The sequence below is a fragment of the Taudactylus pleione genome, unplaced genomic scaffold (assembly GCF_031769625.1).
Source record: "Taudactylus pleione unplaced genomic scaffold, aTauple2 ptg001896l, whole genome shotgun sequence".
Lineage (NCBI taxonomy): Eukaryota > Metazoa > Chordata > Amphibia > Anura > Myobatrachidae > Taudactylus > Taudactylus pleione.
Window position 1 is genome coordinate 194,694 of NW_028286293.1, and position 21,818 is coordinate 216,511.

Sequence of the window (21,818 nt, forward strand, 5' to 3'; positions counted from 1 at the left end):
TGGGTGCATATTTGCATTAGCGTAAGGAGGTAAGTAGGCTGCATCCAATTTAGAATCAGGACCATAACACTGACTTACATCCGGTGTGGAAGTAATAAAGTATACAGTTTATGATGGAGAGTGACAGAAGGCAGTATAACATGCTTGTGTTTGTAATATACAGTATAGTTTGTAAATGTCATGCCTATTGCTTTGGTGGATGAATATGTTGTGGCTATATAAAAGATGATAGTGAACATTTTAAGGAAAAAACCTCAGTCATCATTAACTAAGGATTAGATCATAGTAAGATTTAGTTTCAGTCAAAACCAAATGAAGAAAATATGTGCACCAACTGTGTAGAGGTCTTATTGGTAGAGATGTGCATTTTCCTGAAAAACTAACACAATAGAACTTAGGGGTTTCCCAGTCGAATAGAATCCCAGCTTGGATGACTTTTGGGGTTCTGCATAGAACCGAGTCCCGGTTCAGGTCTGCTGTAAGTTTGAAAATTCTGATTTAAAAACTGTCCAAACACCCAAATTACACTATTTTTTTCTTCAGAATCCAAAACACTTGAGTGTGATTTTGCCAAAACCATAACTAGTAAAGGTGGTTTTGTGAAAACCAAAACGCTGGAGTTCACGCACATCTCTAATTGTTGGACAATTGGTACATAGCACCAATGAAGAGAAAAGGTACATTCTTACATAAGATAATCCATTTCCAGGACTAAAGCATTTTCTTCACAAGCTAGAACCAGGAGTTGCAGATCTCTCTGACCACATCATGTGTCCCTGGGCATATTTGGGTATGTGGATTGACAGCAATGCCCTTAGTATCTTTGTCATATCATGGAAGTTAATCTTATCTTGAGAAAATAAACTCAACACAACACCGTCAAAGCTTGTGTGCAAGGACTGCTTTAAAGAAGCAACTAAGAACAAAGATGCCAAATCATATGAAGTCTCCTGTCTAATCCGTCAAGTGGTGGCAGACAGCCCCTATGGGTCAAGGTGAATGAGGTCTTTGAGGAGAATATCTCCTTCTTCCTTCAATGGCTTTGTCTGAAGAAAGAGTCAGTAATTAAAAATGATGCATCTTCTATTTCAATTTAATGCTTGAGATTAGGGAAGCATGTTATCCTTACTTTGGAGAATAATCATCTCATTTAAGAAAATTATGGACAGGAAGATGAATTCAAATCTCAAGAAACTGTCCTAGCAGCTGGGGTAGCTTGAAATCCTGTTGCTGACCTTACTTCAATCACTAAGGCGGTTAGAGTTTGGACAGATAGTATTAAACAGGCCATTACATTATTAGCAAATAAAGAAACCATTGTTTCAGTATTATACGAGCTAAAAATCTCTTCAAATTTTCTGGGGGAATTATATGTAGACATAAACTGAATGTCAGCCTGGCTTATGTTATAGTTTGTCACAGCTAAACACGTTCTCTGGTTAAAACCATATGAAAAATCATCAAAACAAAATTTATTTATTTATCACGTCTTTTGATGGTTCTTTGTTATTTTTTTTTAAAAGCTAAATGACGCAATTGTAAATGTCACAAGATAGACCTTATCCTTCAGGATGGTAGGTGGAGATAGAGTGAATAGTTGGAAATCAACTGAATAGTTGAAATTTAACTTGAAATTTCTAGATGGAATCACAAGAGACATTTAATTCTGCCACCCAGACAGACTTGGCAGATGCCTATCTTCATATAGTTTTTTTTTCTTTGCATGAGAGGTATCTCCATAAAGCTGTCAGGCATTACTATTTCCAAGTTCAATGCCTTCATTAGGACTATCAACAAAATCAAAAGAAATTCTTTCCTTATGCACTTTTTGAAACAAAAACACTGTGTCCCTACAAGGTTGAAATGTACAGTAGAAGAAAAGAGAGTGGTTGTATATACTAGGCGCACAAGAGCCACATTAAATAAAACTTCACTTTTAATTGACTATGTTTAAAATTGTTGTCCCATTTCCTCTGGGTAGGATAAAGTCAACAGTGAAATATAAAAGTTTAAAGAAAATCAAAGAAAAAAACAAAGATATATACATATAAATTGTGCTCAAAGAATAAAGATAGTGTATAAAACAAGTGCCTGTCTACTGTTTTATTCATTGGTTGGTTTCTCAATACTGTATATAGCTGTTTGATGGATAGAATTTTCCTTCTTTCTTACAATCCGTTCACCTGATCTAGAGTCAAGCTGTGGATATACGTGGAGAATCTTTATTAATGGTAAGTAATGGCGATAAGACCTATCAATAGGCTATTTCTCCCCTATTACTTGAGTATATTTTCATACATCCTGTTTAATCATACCACATCTGTTGAGATATCCAGTTTTACATTGGTCTTAGCTGTAGAAAAAATAATTCATACAATGTAATCCCCCAAATGTTATGCGTATTCAGCTTTAGTTGCAAAAATCTATTTAATGGATAATTGGTACAATGCAATCTCCCAAATTTACAAATCTAGAGTGTAGTGACACAGTTTTATTGCCTTATTTTTTACACATCATTACACTGTGGTATAGGATTAGGGAGTTCCTTCATTGCATCTCAGCGGTATATAGAGGGTGGTTTAAAGAGATTGTAGGGCTTTATAATGTTTCTATCTTCAACATTCCTCACGGTAAGATGGCTAAGGTAGCAGCAGAGAACATTTCAACTAGATTTTCCCTGTCAGTGAAACCACAAAGACTATTTCTAGATTATCAAATTGTCATCCAGTCTAATTTGGTGGATGAAATTCAACCACTTCAGGTACAACAGCCTTCATGCTCTGGATCATTGTTAGTTCTCTCTTGGGTAGCCCACTTTAAGAGCTATCTAGCTCAGAAGAAATTACCCATTCTGCTAATTGAGATATCTTCAGGCTGTTATGTATCCCTGGGAAGATTCACACAGTAGACCCCCCCAGGACACTGGCTGAGAGCTGGCCATTTGTGTGAGCTTGGCCGCATGGCAGCCTTGAGGGCTGATGTGTACTTGGCTGGTTGCAACCTTGATGGCTAATTTGTACTTGGCTGGTTGCAGCCTTGAGGGCGGATGTGTACTTGGCTGGTTGCAGCCTTGAGGGCTGATGTGTACTTGGCTGGTTGCAGCCTTGAGGGCTGATGTGTACTTGGCTGGTTGCAGCCTTGAGGGCTGATACAGCAAGAGTCTAAATAACAAGAGTCTATCTTGCTGCTGGTGCATGACAGAGATAGCCATGACGTAGAATCAGAAAAGGCTCTCTGATGCTGAAATGCGACTGAGATTGTAGAAGAAAAACACAGTCCACTCTGGTGCTGTAGTGCGGCTGTGACTGCCGTGATGTTGGTAACAGCTACCACTCAGATGTTGTAGTGCGGCTGAGCTGCTGCTATTGCTATTAACAGAAGATTCACTCTGACACTGAAGTGCGACTGGCACTGCTGGAACACACGCTGGATCGAAGAAAACACACAGGCACCGTAAAGACATGCTCTAGACACTATAGACGGCATCAGAGCAGAGAACCAGCAGTGGAGGAAAAGGAAAAGTATCCAATCAGAGCAAGGCGGGGGTGACAGAGCAATCTGAAGGAACGGCCTACGGAGTAGCAGCCCAGCATTCTTGTCTCCTAGCAACAAGCGCACGAGAGCCACCTGGTGCACCGAAGTCCAACAAGACGCTACGACGGCTTGTGACACAGACAATACAACGCTAAAGTCAGCATTTCAAACACTCATTGCTGTCTAAACATATATTCTACATTCCCACAATTTACAATCTTTTCAGTCACCACTTACTGTAGATGACTCATCCTTTGCCACACTACCAAGCCATATGGAATTTTTGTTGGTAGTGACTCCCAACAACAAAAAAATTCTCAGGCTGTCTTTCAGGTGTTACTATTCCGAATCAGAATCAAATACTAATATCAAGATTATCAATTTAAGACTTGTAGGTTGAAAGGAAAAAGTTGCCAGTCTTCGTTTTAGATTCAGTGATGGAAGCCTTGGTCGAAACATTTCTTTATCCAGAAATACCAGTTATTTCAGGATTTGGATAGATATGTACAGATGTGTCTACATACATCTTACTTTCTTCCACGTTAAACAGTCCTTCTAGTCGTGTCATGCTGTGGTGTGATCCGGTAGCACAGAGCATCTTTTTGTGCTACTTTTTACCTTCAAATGCGTCTTATTCGCAAAGTGATGCATAAGCAGCTTGTGCGTCCTAATTGGATTGCTTTGTGAACAACACGCATTTGAAGGTAAAAGTAGCACGAAAAGACGTTCTGCATGGTGCTCACGCGTTATGTTTAATGCAACTTGTAGTAAATGGAGGTAAGATGTATGTGGACACATTTGTACCTTTCTGCAATTACTTGGTAAATAAATTAAGTTTAAACTATATTAAAACCCAGGGGGGTAAATTTACTAAAGGTTGGTTTTGGTTCTAAGCCAAAACCAACCGACAACAGACACAGACAGGGTTTAAAAGTTTAAAATACGCACATTCATCATCCGTTAGGTTTCAGCTGCCCTGGAGGCAGTGGGTGCAGTGTTAATAGTATAAAATTAGATTTTAATATTATTTTTTACAGTGGGACTACAAGTTTCAGCCATCCTGCCCCAGCATGGTGACACTTGTGGAACACCAGGTACTAGCATGCCCGGACATTAAGGGACTGCTGGCACCAGTAGTACTCCGGTGAAGAAAATTACAACAACAACAGGACACACATTGAATGGGTTAATCCTTTATTAAAAAAAAATAAAAAAATCCTAAGCCCTAATGTCTGCTCTGTTCTCCAGTTCTTGAGCTGTGAAGGGCCATTCCTATTCTTCTATATGGATAAAGTAGTATGGAAATATGTACAAAGCTCATTAAAATTCCAACAAGAAAAGGACAAGCAGCCGCCTCTAGGAATATTGCCTTTAAACTAGGGGTGTGCACCGGACACTTTTCGTGTTTTGTGTTTTGGTTTTGGATCTGGATCTTTCTTCGTGTTTTGGATCTGGATTGGTTTTGCCAAAACCACCCTTCCGTGTTTTGGGTTCTGGGTTTTGTGTTTTGGATCTGGATTTTTTCTTAAAAAATAAAAAAACCCCGCTAAAATCACATAAATGGGCCTTTTTTTGTTCCTACGCTATTAATAACCCCAATAACATTAATTTCCACTCATTTCCACTCTATTCTGAACACCTCACACCTCACAATATTGTTTTTAGGCCAAAAGGTTGTACCGAGGAAGCTGGATGACTATGCTAAGCGACACAAGGGGGCGGCACAAACACGTGGCCCATCTAGGAGTGGCACTGCAGTGGCAGACAGGAAGCCAATCAGCGTTATGGTGCCCATTTGCATGTAGCACGAACCCGGGAGATCCGTGCTACATGCATCTGTGTGATTGGCACAGAGCAATGACAGGTCCGTGAGACCCGTCTGTGCTGCTGTGGTAAAAAAAAAAAAAAAAACCTGTGTAAAAAAAGAAAAAAATGGCGTGCACCCCCCCAAAAAAGAGCAACCAGCCCCGGGCATTAGTAACCCAGTGCTGGGTGTGCTTAAATACAGGGGACAAACGACGTAGGGGTCCCCTGTACTTAAGCACAACCAGCACCGGGCTAGTCAGAACCAGCGCTGGTTGCCAAAATACGGGGGACAAACGACGTAGGGGTCCCCTGTATTCTGCGCAACCAGCTCTGGGCTCTGATCCGGTCCTGGTTCTGGAAATATAGGGGACAAAAAATGAGTAGGGTTCCCCTGTATGTTCCAGAACCAGCACTGGACTTTTTCTAGCGGGGGGCTGATGCCACAGCCAGGGGAGCCCTTTCACCGGGCCCCCCAGCCGCAGCATCAACCCTGACCGCTAGTCAGCCCAGGCCGGGGATCCCTGGAGAGCTGGGGACCCCCCCAATAAAGGGGTCACCCTCTCCAGGGCACCCCAGGCCCAGGCTGATAGCCCGGGGCTATCCCCGCCACCCCTGGTGGCGGTGGGTGGCGGGTTGATTGTGTGGTGTGGTGTAAATAAAGAATATCAAACATTGTCTTTACAAGTAGAACTGCAAGTCCCAGCTAGCCTGCCCCGCATGCTGGTACTTGGAGAACCACAAGTACCAGCATGCAGGGCATTAAGGGCCCACCGCAGGGTAAACTTTAATAACCTTGCGGCTCCCAGCATTGACTACAATGGAGGGAGCCGTTCATTGGCTGAGAGAGACGGGAGATGGCCTCTCTCAGCCAATGAACGCTTAGCAGCGGGGTTTCCATGGTGATACCCCGCCGCTAAGCTCTCATTCGGGAAGTACCGTTCTATAGAACGGTACTAAGTTCGTGGATCGCGTTTTCGTTTTTTTTTTTTGCCAAGTCCGGGGATGCCTACTTTGGAACGAAGAGGACAGAACCTCGCATAGGAGATGGTGAGTATGTTTTTTTTCACAGGTCCCCTATGGATACTTTACCGGACAAGTGGACCGATGCTACAGGGTTACATAGGTGAGTATGTGTACATGTGTGTGTGTGTGTGTGTATGTATGTTTAATAAACTTATACTGTCACGGTGTGTGTGTCCTGTGTTTTTTTAAACATTTTTTTTACAGGTGAACTACAGGTACTAGTGGGCCCTTAATGCCCTGCATGCTGTTTTGGGGGCTGTTTTGCGAGCGCACGATTTCCGACCGCAATGACTGGTTGGCGCATGTGCATTACGACCCATACGCATGCGCAGATGTGCGAACATCGCTCGGAGCGAACGAGCGGCCGCTTACGAGCCGCTCTGAATCAGGCCCTGAGTTTATACAAATCTGCAATTACATTTTCATTTTTCGCTACTGAACTATTGACTTTATTATGAAACAAGCAGAATGCCTTGTTAGAGTCTGTCTGTCTGCACCAGCCAAAAAAACCCCCAAACCATACTTACACATTACTCAGCAGAACTGGCGGGACTTCCAGCCCTGTGAAGTAGCGTCTGAGGGAGGGAACCAGCGCACCTATAAAGAAATGGGACAAGATGGAGAGATACTTCAAATCATACCCAAATCATACAGCTGACAAACATGAACTCCTATCGGGGTCAATCTTGGCTATTTGATAGCTTGAAAGTAAATAACATTTACACACGTGATATTACCATGTTTTTGCTATCAACAAACAAATGATGTTACAAATAAATATATTATGTAATTATGAAAAATATCCTTTATTAGTGTTGCTTTTCTATGAAAAATATCAACATTAATGCAAGCTAGTTTAATGTCTCCTTTTAAATTGATGCCTTAGTAGTACAAGTTTAGAAAAAGAAAACAATAAGTTGCCAATAAACTCTGTCCTGCAGCCAGAAGTGCCATAGTACCCTTATTCCCAGGAACCCCTTGCTTTAAGAGTTGCTCCCCATAAGTGCTGGTAAGGCTGGTTCTCCAGCCATTACTGTTGCTGTCACTGATAATTATGAATATAGACTGCACCTCCTAGTCCCACTAGTTGGAATAATCAGGGTTTATGACTTTTTTTTTTCGGTGGTAAGTGGTAACACATCCCATCGCTTAGATGAGTAACAGATTGAGGGGAGATGTACTAAGCTTTGGAGTGTGATAAAGTGGAGAGAGATGAATTGGCAACCAATCAACTCCCAACTGTCACTTTTACAGCAGGGATAGAGAACCACAGGCCCAGGAGCCGTATAAGGCCCGCAGAGTCATTTGGTCTGGCCTTCGGAGCTTTACTCTGCTAGCCTCTGCAGCCAGAATCTATGCAGCAGTGCCTCCTGGAGCATCCTTGACGCTTCAGACGGTCACACCGCTGCCCTTACAGTTCCAGGCATTGCTGTAATGACTGGCGATTGTGGCCCCATCCCCGTGTGACATCAAATGGAGGGAGCGTGGCCTGCACTAGGCCCGCAAATAATGTTTTATATATCAAAAGGGCCCTCGGCAGAAAAAAGGTTCCCCACCCCTGCTTTACAGGCTGTGTTTGAAAAATTACAGTTAGGAGCTGATTGGTTGGTACTTTATCTCTCTCCACTTTATCACTCTCCAAGGCTTAGTCCATCTGCCCCTGAATATGTACATTTTGCAGTTGTATTAATTCATTTGTTACATGACACTTATCTGAATGGACATCAAATAATACAATGATAAACATAAGTTACTAAGCGTAGCATAATATACTTGGTCAGTGCTATATATTATAGTCAGTGAGGCCCATACAAAGACAAATGCCCTGGCAGCTTTCCATGCACAGTCAAATGGCTTCCTCAACTGCAACAATAATACCATTGAATGAAAAAATGTAAATAAAGAATGAAGCAAGTAATTATCTATAAAAAGCTATTTTATTAAACCATTAGTACATGTACTACCTGTATTAGGATGATTGGAAGACCGATTGTTTCCCATCTTCAGTCCTCATAGACCCCTAACAGTACATGTTTTCCAGATCTCCTAGATGGAGGCACAGGTTTAATCATTACTCACTAACACATTTTAAAAGATCCACAGGCTCACTTGTGATACTGAGATGATCTGTAAAACATGCACTGTTATGCTGGGCATACACTATACAATTATCTGTCAGATATCTGTTCAATCTGGCTGGTTGGAATGAAAACCTGGTACTGTATGGGGACAAATGACAGTCGATTATATGGTCTTAAACACTGGAAAACAGACAAAAAACAATTGTTCAAATTGGTTAAATTCGTGTGTTTTAACCAATTTGTCTGAATGACCATTTTTGTCTATTTTCCAGTGTTTGTCAGTATATGGTAGATTGTCATTTGCTCCCATACATTACCAGATTTTCATTCCAACCAGCCAGATTGGACAGTTATCTGACAGATAATTGTGTAATGTATGCCCAGCATTAGGGGTCCCTGAGGTCTGGAAACCCTGCTCTAGTTTATAGCTTCGTGGACAACACAGCCCTGTATATTGCTGCTCTTTGTAACAGTACTGTACCTCAAAATATAGATCAGTGGTTCTCAACCCCAACCCTCAAGTCTACCCAACAGGTCATGTTTTGAGGATTCCTGTCTGTGCAATCAGGGATAATTACCCCAGCAACATATATTAACTCACCTACTGCATGACTAAAGAAATCCACAAAACATAACCTGTTGGTGGCATTTGAGGAATATAGTTGCGAACCCCTGATATTGATGGTTTAATTAAATGGCTCGGGAACATATGCAGAGCTAGATAGTTTATATTTTTTATCTTCTTGTATTGACAGTGATTGCTGACACCAATCTTTGTTAGCCAAATGCAATTGTTATATTTAAATGTCAGCTTCATCTGTTAGGATGAGCAGTAATAGACACAGGTGCAACTACAAATAACTCTTTGCATACCTACAGCAAAACATTACCAGCCGTCACTTGCTGATATGTGATGGCACAAGATACATTGCTGCCAGGTGCTAAGAATAGAAAATAATACTCCCAGCCACACATAAGCTATCAAGTCCTGAGCATCAAACTTTTGCAAACAAAAATATTTATTTAATATTTAATTTTATATATATTTATTGCGATTTACATTTATATTGCTGCAGCCTCAGAAAAGCTTTGTAGAAGTAATGAAAACAAGTATAAAATTCTATCTTAAATTCCTATCTGTGCAAATCTTTATTTTTATTACTTATTAAGTAAGATGGGCCGAATATACTCTAAGCAAATTAATTTAGATAGCTGCAAGCTAGGTAATGGGCACTATCCACCATCTAATGTACACGCACACATTTCCCTGAGATTTTCTAAATGTCTTGTATTTACATTATTTTGCATTAAAGTACATTACCCAATACATATCTAAGATTTTTAAATAATGTGAGATCTTACTATATAATATTTTGAAGCAGATTAGAAGACTATGGGCCTGATTCATTACCGATCGCAACTGCGATTATGCATGCAATCGGCTGATTGTTGCACACTGCGCATGCATCGCAGTACACGAGCGCGAACCGGCTACTGCGACAGGGACTGCGATCGCAGTGACTACGCAGACTCATCACAGAGTGATTGACAGGAAATGCCGTTTGTGGGAGGTGACAATGTCGTAATCGCTCAGTAATGTCGCGTAGTGGATATGCGGCATAAAGCTAGTTATTTACCAAACCAACTTTCCTCTAACCATCTAACTTGTCTGTCCAACTAAAAACTTTGCTCCACATATCTGTTAGAGTTATGCAGGCAATAATCTATGAATTTGACTCCTATGTATCCTAGGTTTTCTGAGACATTCCTGACTTTTGCAATTAAAATCTTATTTTCCTGTAATTCAAATGTAAGGATATAGATCATCAGGATTACTTGACATAAAAAAATCCTGCATATTATTCGAAGATGCACATTCTCTCCCATTGCAGGAACACCCCATATTGCATAGAGACACCCTATTGCAGTCATACACCCCCAGAGAGATAGCTCCCTGGCCTGTTGCAATAAAATCTATTTTGCAGAGTACCCTTCCCCTTTTATTACATTGCTCAGAGTAGGATTAGAACTATACTGACATGCAACATGCAGGTGCGTGATAGGTCCCATTAAAAACATAGGGACAAACCCAAATTCTGCCAGCAGTGAGCTGAAATTCAAGTCCTTTTGTGGAGTAGATTTGACTATGCGACCATCTGCGGAGAAGGGAACTAACTTGAAAATACCCTTCTACAGTATATCCCATTATTTCACTCCACAAAATGAAAACTCATTTTTAATTGCTTGCTCCACAAAAGCAGAATTACACTGTGTATTTGTTTCTATATTATTCTTTTCATGGATTTGAGAAAGATCAAGATTAAGGATTCATGTAATTCATGAAAGTACCATTGTAGAATACACGACCTACAGACTTCTGTTGTTCTGCAGGCTGTTCTCTCATATATTGTGCTCACACAACATCCCAATTTGTTTCTTATTCCATTTGCCACCCAGAACTAGGCACACCTGTTTGCCCAACTACTGCACAAATGCTGTTATCTTCCTCTACAAACAGATTAGTTTTGTTGAATATCTAGGTGATATAGTATAAATCAAGACGTCCCCAAAGATACCAAACCACACTCTGTTTAGGTGTGAGACACACGTTCGAGAAAATTCTTCTAGACTGAGAAATCATCATCATAATATATAATGTCCTGCATTTCATACTCCCAAATAATTAACCAAAAGACAGATATTAATGTAATGACTTTTCCTTTAAATCTATTAATTCTTAACTACAATTTCCTTTGAAATAAAGCAGGTGAATTCCAGCAGCATGGATCAGTGGTCAAACGATTCGGGTTTTCATACAACTGAACATTGTTCAGTCAGTTTTTCTATCAAGATCGTTCTGGTCTGGCCAAGACAGACATGAACTGAGTGAACAGGGACATAACACGAAGGTTACAGCTTTGTCAAGATGTCAACAGAAAGAGGGCAATATATACTGGGTAATGCCTTATTACTTATACACTGAGAAGTTTCTCTCCAGTTATCAAGGTGGAATAACACTGTATCTGTGCTTTCTTCAATGTTCTTTCATCCTGTTCACTGAACCACAGCATACTTAAGAGGAGTGCTGACACAATGTTCCCAGGCAAATAAAGGGCATCTTCATCTTTCATGTGCTGTCAAAGGTATGAATGAGCCTTTATGATGGGAGACCTACACGACTAATTAGTAAATATCTACTTCTAAACATGGAATTCATCTAGGAATCTGATGAAAAGCATAAGGGCTGATGTAAGACAGCTTACAAATAACCTTGAAATGATCAGGGCTGTACCTGGAAACCTCTGCTCAGCAGTAAATTAACTTAGCTAGTTGTGACACGTATATGGGATCTGTTCTGAAAAGCTGAGCCTCTCAGGTGATTAGCCCATTCCAATGTGGCCTCTTAATTCATTGCTACATCCTGCCAAGCTAGCCAAATGACTTAGGTCAAATGGGAAATTCCTATAATATTTATAATGGGTTTAGGGATGTATCTGCTACTTTGTTCCTTCATCAGGTGAGCAGGGCTTTGCTTCTCTCCTGTATGATTCCCCTAACCACCACTGTATAAAAAGGATGCTGCCTTTTCCCATTTAAACAGTGTGGTTAGTTACCTATTTTATTTACTGCTCTGTCAGAGTGATATGCTGCTGTGTTTATAGGAAGCTATGGCTTCTGGTAATGCTTTAGAAGATATTTCTGTTGATATGTATTAAAGTTAGGGGTGGAAAAGTGGTTGTTGTTTTTATAGCTGCTGACCTGACGGATCTTATTGGTTTGCCTTGGTTACTGCTGAGTTTTGACGAGGGCTTATGATAGGGTTGTTGGGCTGAAAATGTCATCTGGTCCTAGTTATTACCTGCCAATGTCCCCATACCTTACTCCTTTGGCTCTTCTTAATTTAAAATTTCTTCCTCTGATTCTTGGATGGGAGAGAAACCAACCATTGTTACAAATGTCTCCAACACTGATTAGAGTCTTGTCCATTTGCAATGTATAAGTTCTGATACACTCCTAGGAGTATAGCACAGAGGCTGAGCAGCCCTAAACAACCCATATGCATTGTAACATTTTGGTCTAGGATTCATAGACTAATAATTATGTGTAGTACCTTATATGTATCTATATAGATATCCTTCTAAACCTTGTTTATCATCTGTTTGGTACACACTGGTGGTGATGTATCAAGCCTTCAAGATAGATAAAGTGAAGAAGTTTAACATATTGACCAAACAGCTTCGAACTGTCATTTTATAGACTGCGCTAGATAAATGAAAGATAGAAGCTGATTGGTTGCTATGGCCAACTTCTCCACTTTATGTTTCTGGAAAGTTTGAAACATCTCCCCCTGGGTCAGAACATAGATAGCAAGAAAAGGAAGGCTATTAGTGTATGGAACCAAATATTGAATGATTAATCTTGAATTCTGTTGTCCTATCATCCCATGCACTGCAGGGCAGGAAAAGTTTCTTGAACCTATAACAGACAAGTGTGTACATTATACATTTACAGAGAATATGAAAGTGATGATGAAAGAGTCCACCCTGTCTAGGACTGTGTAATCTAATTGCCACTCAACACCATCTGCCAAGTAGTCAAAGGTTAGACAGTGGGGGAGAATTTGCAAACCTCAGCTGGATATTTCCTTCTCTGCATGACAATTCCCACATGTGTGGGGGAGTCAGTGTTTAGCATATGAGCTATATACCTCATGTGTTTCAGGGGATGAAAAATTGTCTCTGCATTCCCGTGAATTGTTTTTAGTTTAATAATAGCTGTCTTTAAGGTCTGTACATCATTCTCATATATCCAATCACGTTATACAAACGTATGGCAGTTAAGGCTTTAATATTGGCTATACTTAAATAATGAAATCATTTTATCTCGTGCTAAGCCAACAGGGATATGCAATCATCCTGTTTCCATTCTGAGATATTCTATTACATACAATATTTAAATGACATGACACGCCCCAATGAGGACAGCCTGTGCATATATAAATTACCCCCATGTGTACATTTATACTGTATCTCATCATCAGAATATTGAAACTGTGACAGCATGACACATTGTATAGGTTAAGATTATGTATTATTTCCTATCAGTTAAATACCAGTTTACTAATGCTATGTATTTTTTGGATTTTGGCCCAGTCTTGCCTCATTGATTCATGTTTCTGAAAATCTACATTTTATTTCCATGGATGGCTAAGAGGAAATGATGCCGGACTGATCTTGATTTCATTATATCAATTATTGGGCTGAGCTTCAAGCTGTTATGGTCTATTGAAAACTGTGCAATACCAGACGTGTCAGTGACTTGGTATTTCATTACAATCTGGCTCAGCACAGTAAGGGGAAGAATACCATCTATACTGGTAAGGGCAGGCAATGAGAATGGTTTCTATTTTGTATGTATGTAGAATATTTCTTTATCACTGTGATGGTGGCACCCTTATGTAGATGAATCAGAGGGCCGGAATATTTAAAAGGATAGAAAATTCTGTTCTACACAAGAGGGGTCATAATCACAAAAGTGCAAACAAAAAGTTACCCCCCACAGTGCAACTGCTATTTTTATGCAACGAATATAGGTTTTACCTGTCATAATGGTGGCATCTTCTGAAGGGAGTAAGGTAGTAGCTGCGTCTTCCATGCTGAGTTAATTCGTCTAATAATGCACCCACTAGCATAAAAATATATTTATTTTGCAGGATTTGATTATTTCAGTAAATTACCAGGGGTGCAAAGGGAGTAAAGTATTAAAATGGTGTAAAAATTGTTTTACATGTTCTCAATGGAAACCAGGCATCAACTTATGCTTTCAATGGGACGGCATTTGCACCTTTCAAGCACACTTTGGGCTAAATGTAATAGGTTCCGATCTTCAGCTGCTGCTGGGATTTATGTGAGTCTCCATGTATTTTTAAAGTGGCAATAATTTTAAAGGCTAAACCAGCTTGGTTTAGCCTTTAAAATGATTGCCACTTTAAAAATATGGGGAGACTCATAAATCCCGGCAGCGGCTGAAGATCGGAACCTATTACTTTTAGCCCTTTATATAAGAAAAAGCACTTCTATATGCACTAATTCACTTTCAAGGGGCAGTTTCAAAAATCAGTGTGGGTATCTAAAATAGGCGCATTTGCACAAATAAAAATGTTTAGGGACTTGCATTATGTGCATTTTTGACCTACAGTAAAGACCAGGATGGGAAATTGGTTAATGACAAATACTGTGTTAGATATATTAGATTGCTCAATATGCTATGAATTCTAGCAAAACAAGTGATGAGGCAATTGAGTGCATAGTGACTGACATAAAGGTGAGTTGATATTAGGTCAGAGGTCAAAAGGCAAGTCACATTCAATCGTACTCTGCATAAGAATGAATGAGTGTTTGGAGGGAAGGAGGTAAGTGGCAGCCTAACTCTTCAAAAACACTAGGGGGAGATTTAATAAAGCTTGAAGAGAGATAAAATTGGAGATAAATAGCACCAACCAATCAGCTCTAATTTTTCGAACACAGCCTGTAAAGTGACAGTTAGGAGCTGATTGGTTGGTGCTATTTATCTCCAATGTTATCTCTCTCCAAGCTTTATTAAATCTCCCCCCTAGGTATGCTGAGTGCCGAGGCGGTTCAAAGTTGGGAGTTATCCTAATAGGTGTTTTTTTGTCTTTGGTTGTGCTGTCCTTAGCATTCAAATATAGTTTTGATACCCTATATCATTTTAATCTTAACCATTACAATTATAATATCACCCCCAAACCAAATTAGTGTATTTTGATATATGCTTGATGAGCTTTTTTAGTTCAAGTTTTTACTTTAAGGAATTGTCCACCTTCAGATAACTTTAGTTTATTGGCTTGTAGTTGTACACTCTATAGCAAGTTAAGTTATCAGTGATAAATAAGACACAAGAATATTGGCAAAGAAGAAGACATGAAAATATCGGTAAAGTTCGAAGAAATAATAATATCATTAATCACCATCAGTTGAAACCATCTATAAAGAATATTAAATATGAGTATTGGTATAGAGCATTGCAAAATAACATTGATAAATTACATGAAACTAGAGAAGCAATGGAAATGCGCTATATAGAAGATAAGATATGAAAGAATGCAGATAGAAAAAAAAATCAATATCAAAGAATAACCACCGATAATTGAAAGAAACAGAGATTTAATCAATAATACCTCTACTACGACTACACCTCTTAACACTAGGAGCCACAATACAATTCTCCACAGGATGGGACTGTTAGAAATATAATGATATCTTACTAAATGTACCCCAAACAACTCAAATCTTAATTTTTTATGATGCACTAAAATGTTCTTCAAATCATTGAGGTTATATCTGCATAAATTTCTTTAAAATCGATTCCTGGTGATCACTTCATTTTGGGGGCAAAGAAGCACAATGATACCTTGATGTGCAGTCTCAACTCCTTATGAACTGTGAGCTCGGTACGCAGTGCTTTGGGCAATTTTAAAAGAAACCTCTATGTGTATTTCCCAAACCCTCTGTAATGTGAGTGAATGGTACGCTATACTCTAGCCTTTCCACCAGACACACTGTGGGTATGAACTTCTCTGTTTAAAGACACCTTTATAGGAGGCTCCCATATTTACTTTATGTGACTTGGGTACGCATTTTTCTCAGTGCACCAAAACACTTTTCCAGGGTGTGGAACATTATCGATTTATTATACCTGTTGAGAATATCCTATGGTGACACAACATTTATCTCCCTATGCATATACACCATATGGAGAGAAATTGCGGTCGTGAATCCTGAGGAATAATCGTATTTAAAGAAATTTATGAAGATATAACCTCAATGATCTGAAAAACGTCTTAGTGCATCATAAAAAATTAAGTATATATTTGTAAATAGCGCCTTTTTGTATCTCCTATGTTGCCTTGATTATTGTTTATGTATTTATGGATATGCTGACTTCCATATAGACCTGCGCATTCACAGTGTAACCCATCACAACTTTTTTAATTAACTCTCAAATCTCCTTATATCACAGGCAGGGGCGAAGAGAGGGGGGGGGAGGGGAGTGAGTGCTAATTACCTGGGCCCAGGCTTGCTGGAGCAGTCCGGGTCTGACCCCCCCCCCCCCCCCCCCTCCTAACTGTCAGCAGCCCAGGACTTGCTGCTTTGTGCTGGGCTGCAGTGGGAGACTGCTCACTGCTGCTAAGCAGCAGAAGTCTCCTCTACCTGTTGGTGGGAGATCACACTGATTGCGTCGGCTCTCTACGGCCCTGCTCGCAGGAACTCCTATACACAAGATAGAGCACAGCCACATGCACACTCACACTCTCAGGTATTCAGCATCATATTTATGAATACAGTCTATTAACGTTGCAAGATTGTTCTGTTGGTGGGTACATGGGCTTTGATGCGTATACAATGTACTCTGGTAAAGTTATTATTGGTAATCTATGTGGAAATAGAAAAGTAATTGGTAATCTGGGGGCTATCCACTAGACGATTAAGTTGAACGATTGAACGACAACGATCGTTCAATCGTTTGCAAATCGTTTGCAAATCGTTTGCAAAAGTGTCTAAAACGACCATCGATGCGCGTGCCCGCTGGTCGTTTAGACATCTATTATCTTTCAAACATGCTGGTCAACCTGATGATATCGTCAGATTGAGCATGTTGCCAGATGATGTATGAGCCTGCACTGAACGTCTGCTCGTTCAGTGCAGGCTCATCATACGACTGACAAACGACTGAACGGTTACAATGTCGTAATCGTGCAGTCGTTTCCAGATCTTGTAGTGGATGTGTGCCTTTACTGTACTGTATAACAAGATGATATGTATTTCTGTCTCCAAAACGTTACTTGGCTATTAATAATCACTTCTCTAACACTGTCCACAACTCTCAATGATAGATCACAACAGATACATGTAACTATGGAAGATTCAATTATCTATGCTGTACTCAGAACACAAGTTATAGTTAACCCTCTCAGTTCAGGGACTAGCTTGAAAATGCCCAATTTGTGGATACTGGCCAGACAAAAGGGACAGCGTCAGCTCCTCACTGCTCTCTGCACTGCCGGTGTGTCTCACACCTCCCACAGCAGCCCTCTCTTTAGCCACAGCAGGGATTGACAGCTCTGTCCCTCAGCTCCTCAGTGGTCACATTCAGACAGCTTCACACCCAGGCAGGCTTGAATGCAAAGTTCCAGCCAGTTCCGACCGTGCTGGCTTTGCCCATTTCACAACACTGAAGCTCAAGTCACGCCCATACGGAGCTAATGATCCTCTAGCAGTCGAATGACGGCCATCTTGACATAGTCCATGCATTATAGCCATCTTGTGTAGGTTCCAGTGTGTATAGCTGTTGGGATCTCTGGGAAACTACTGGCCAGGAGAGCAAGGGAGCTACACAAGTATTTATATTATCAGGCAAATATGAATATTTTAGCTTGCCAGATAGCAACAGTTTCTCTTATCCGAGGGCCACAATAATATGCAATGCTGCCTAATGATATAAAAACATAGGTAAAAAATGCAGAAAGCGGCCAGTAAGATAAAAGCAACACATTTACTATAGTAAAATAATTTTTTGGAGGCAGAAATCCATTGAAAATAGCCATAAAATAGAGAACACATAAAAGTATTTTAATTTTATACTGGGACACGGAGATTTTGTAAAATGAATACTGAAAAAAGTTCTAATACTACACATATAATAAAGCAATTCATTTTGTCTAAGTAGGAGAGCCTGTTCATTACAGGCAAGCAGATGTACAGTATTGTGCATATCCAATAGCTGATTGATGACTTGATGAAGAGAAAAACCAAAAGTACTTATTTACTTTACTGTAGTGTAAACAGTAGAATTATGGATATTTGTATACATTGCTGAGAGCTGTTGCTTACATGGAACATTGTATAGAAGCAGAGTGTATCATTGCTTGTTGCTGCTGGTGTTTCAGCAGTGTTTTTGTTTCATCATAAAAAATGTTTTCCACAAAGCTGCTGTGACATTACCAGCACAATAACAGAATGCAAAGTCATATTTTACAACAAAATATTTAAGATATGTATTTTCTGTTTGACATAGAACTATCACCATATAAGAGGACCTTAGCTTCCCATGTCGGGAAGCCTGCGCTTCTTTGCTAGACACAGGGACGTCTATGGTTCTGATACTTAGGGGCAATGGGATTAATTAGGGAAAATAATGTATATATAAAAACAAACACATTTTATTTTTGCTTTTATTCTATGATTTCTGATTTATTTATTTTTTATCTTGGAGAATGTGAATTCTGGAATCTAATAAATAATCACGGTAATACAAACAATATTGTGTTGTATTTCTGCCAATTACCAAACCCGTACTCCCTCGCCAGTCCGTAATCATCATACAACATCTAATAAGCTCCAGAACAGAATGCTACATCCGTTCCTGTCTTACAACTATTTGGAAAAAAAACAATTATTAACTTGTCATCTCAAGTACACTGATTGACCTGGTCTTTGTATTGCATGAGAAACGCCCCCTTCATGATTTTCAATATATTGTGCATTGAACTATAAAGAACATGATTTACTGATCCTTGCATACACCCATAAAGCTGAGCCAGTGGTGTGATCATTACACCTACAGTAGATGTAAAAATCAGAGATGTAGGGTTCCCGCCACATGAAGAGAGTCTCAAGATGAATGAGGACAAGAGAGGGCTGGTGAACCTCCTTGTAGTGAGCCAGTTAGCCGGTAGAACAAGGGTTAGTGTGTGGAGTGCACAGTGGTACCAGGAAAGGGCAGGTGGGATACAGAGTGAGGACGTGGCTGATTGGTATCAATTACCTGGGCATGCAGTGAAGCAGGATAGGTAAAAGCAGGAGGAGGTAGAGCAGGTGCTAATTCCGCTGGGTAGAGGGGGTACGGCGCCCACACTTCAGGGCTACCCGGGTAAAGTGCAGGCACTGTGAGTTCATCTGCAAGAAAAGAATAAGGACACCATGTTAGTAATAACAATACAGGAGGATCACAGCGAGAACTGCTGGTAAGGACTATTGTATGTTTTGTGTATCGCTTACATGTACTAATCCAGGGATCAGGGGCATGCAAAGGGGATCCCAGCTCTGACGTTCACCAACATATCATTCTACTGCTTTCATATCCATAGTCTTCAATTACTACATGCAATATATATATATATCCAAGCCAACATTATATATACTGTATGTCCTGCTCCATAAACTGGGACTGGCCGGAACAGAGGAACAATACAAGTGTTTATGAAATGCTAGGTATTGCAGGGCAATAGTTTTCTTAACCAGTGTGTACGGCCTAATCCCCCATTATAGGCACCTGTAATCCCCAAATGCACTTGTCATTTCCGCATGATTTTCACTTTCATAAATAGACAACTTAGATTGATCGTAAGCTGGCACTAATGTCAATCTTACCATGGATGCATTTCAATCAATTGCTCATTATTCATGGGTGTGGTATGAAATAACCAGAATGTCAACATGGTCCGAATTTCGAGTTAGCATTATGTCAGCAGTCGGCATGTCGACACAGCATTTTTTACAGTGTTTGAGCCATAACTTATACTAACTGCAGCCTAAGTCGACATGTCCATTTTCACTGGCAACAGTCTGATTGACTACATACCTTATTTATCTATCCCTGTCCACCAACAGTTCTACTTATAACGATAAGTACTAGCCAGACCTTATTAAGTTGCCATATTAGGTTTACAGGGAAATCAGGGAAAAGCTGGGAGACCTGAGCACAGGTGGGTTGGAACTGATCCGAAATGTATATCAATTTATATGTAATAATGCTATAGTTATCCACAATTGCAGAGGAAATTACTATTATGAATAAACAATAGTCACTCATGTGGAGGTGCTCCCCTGAGAGTGCATGAGTTAATGTTAAGAAGGGAAACGAAGAAAAGGAACTCTCATCTTTGCTGGGGGCACTCTTAAAATATTAAAATATAAAACTTTTATTATGTATGTAAAACTGATCTTAACAAACAAACAACGTACAACACAAAAAAGTATCAGATGATGATACAGCAAAAATATGAATAATAAATAGTATGATATTACTGAGTGTTAATACTCAGTAGTAGAGGCAGCAGTCATGTTCAAGTAAATAGGCAACTCTCTGTATAGAATCTGTAGTAAGAAAATATATAATACCTGGTAATTGCTTAAATAGAGTTACCTAGTATAGTCTTCTAATAGACCAATATGTAGTCTCTTTAGCACTCACTACTTCTTATCTCCAACATATAAGTACATATACATTTATATACAGTTTTTCAAAATATAGTGATAGCATCCACCAATGATACAATATGTATTGCTGCCCCTCAATACCGGCAATAAGTCAATATAAATAAATGGTTCCGCTGAACATACTGTGGTATAGGTTAGTAGTACAGGTAATTGGTATATCTGCTAAACAATATCAGCCTATAGCCACAAAAACAATTTATACTAATTAGAGCAGATCAATAGATGATATTGAAAAAGATGCAGAAAGGTTGGTCTAATGCAGTGGTTCTCAAACTCGGTCCTCAGGACCCCACACAGTTCACATTTTGCAGGTCACCCAGCAGGTGCTCAGGTGTAGTCATTACTCACTGACACATTTTAAAAGGTCCACAGGTGGAGCTAATTATTTCACTTGATTCAGTGTGGAGACATGGAAAACATGCACTGTTTGGGGTCCTAAGGACCGAGTTTGAGAACCTGTTGTCTAATGTATCAAAGTATCATGTAATAATTATATTGGTTGCTATACAAAAATAATTATTGGGAGAGAGAGAGAGAGAGAGAGAGAGAGAGAGAGAGAGAGAGAGAGAGAGAGAGAGAAATAAAAAAAAAAAAAAAGCTTTTGCAAAAAATATGGTAGTGTGTAGAGGTATCGCCCAAAAATTTAAAATAAAGCTACTCCATTACAGACATATCAAGAAGGCAACTGCTGCTCTTTGTGTGACATGCATTTATACAAAGAGTGAGCGTACCCTCTGATCGTCCTAGGGTGTGAATACGTTTAATGGGCATCTGCTTTTGTGATGTAGATAGAGGTGAACTCTGTTGAATCAGCACAGGGATCTCCTAAATCACCGACCCAAAGAGAGTACCCAGAGAAATAAAAAGAAAGCGTAGAATGTAGTTTAGAGAATCAAAGTATGAATAAAGGGAAATAATGTCATAATCGTGCAGTGGGGGGTGCTGCTGCTCCCTATTTACTAAAAAGCATTGATGGGGAGTGAGCGGTACACCGCTGTGAGTGGCATATAGGAGAAATAAGATATAGGTCGGGTGGATCGCTAAATGGGGCAGTGACGGGGGCCCTGTTGTCAAA

General features: G+C 39.8%; 1 protein-coding gene across 1 annotated transcript in view; it reads right to left on the reverse strand.

Annotated features, from left to right (window-relative positions):
- Positions 1–21,818, reverse strand: part of RBPMS (RNA binding protein, mRNA processing factor) — a 260,875-nt gene that overhangs the window by 39,983 nt on the left and 199,074 nt on the right. The window contains exons 6-7 of the mRNA XM_088465184.1: positions 19,290–19,420; positions 6,891–6,960 (exon numbers count right to left, since the gene is read on the reverse strand). Of these exons, the coding sequence (XP_088321310.1) occupies positions 6,898–6,960; positions 19,290–19,420 (194 nt within the window). The 3' untranslated portion in view covers positions 6,891–6,897. The remainder of the gene's footprint in view (positions 1–6,890; positions 6,961–19,289; positions 19,421–21,818) is intronic.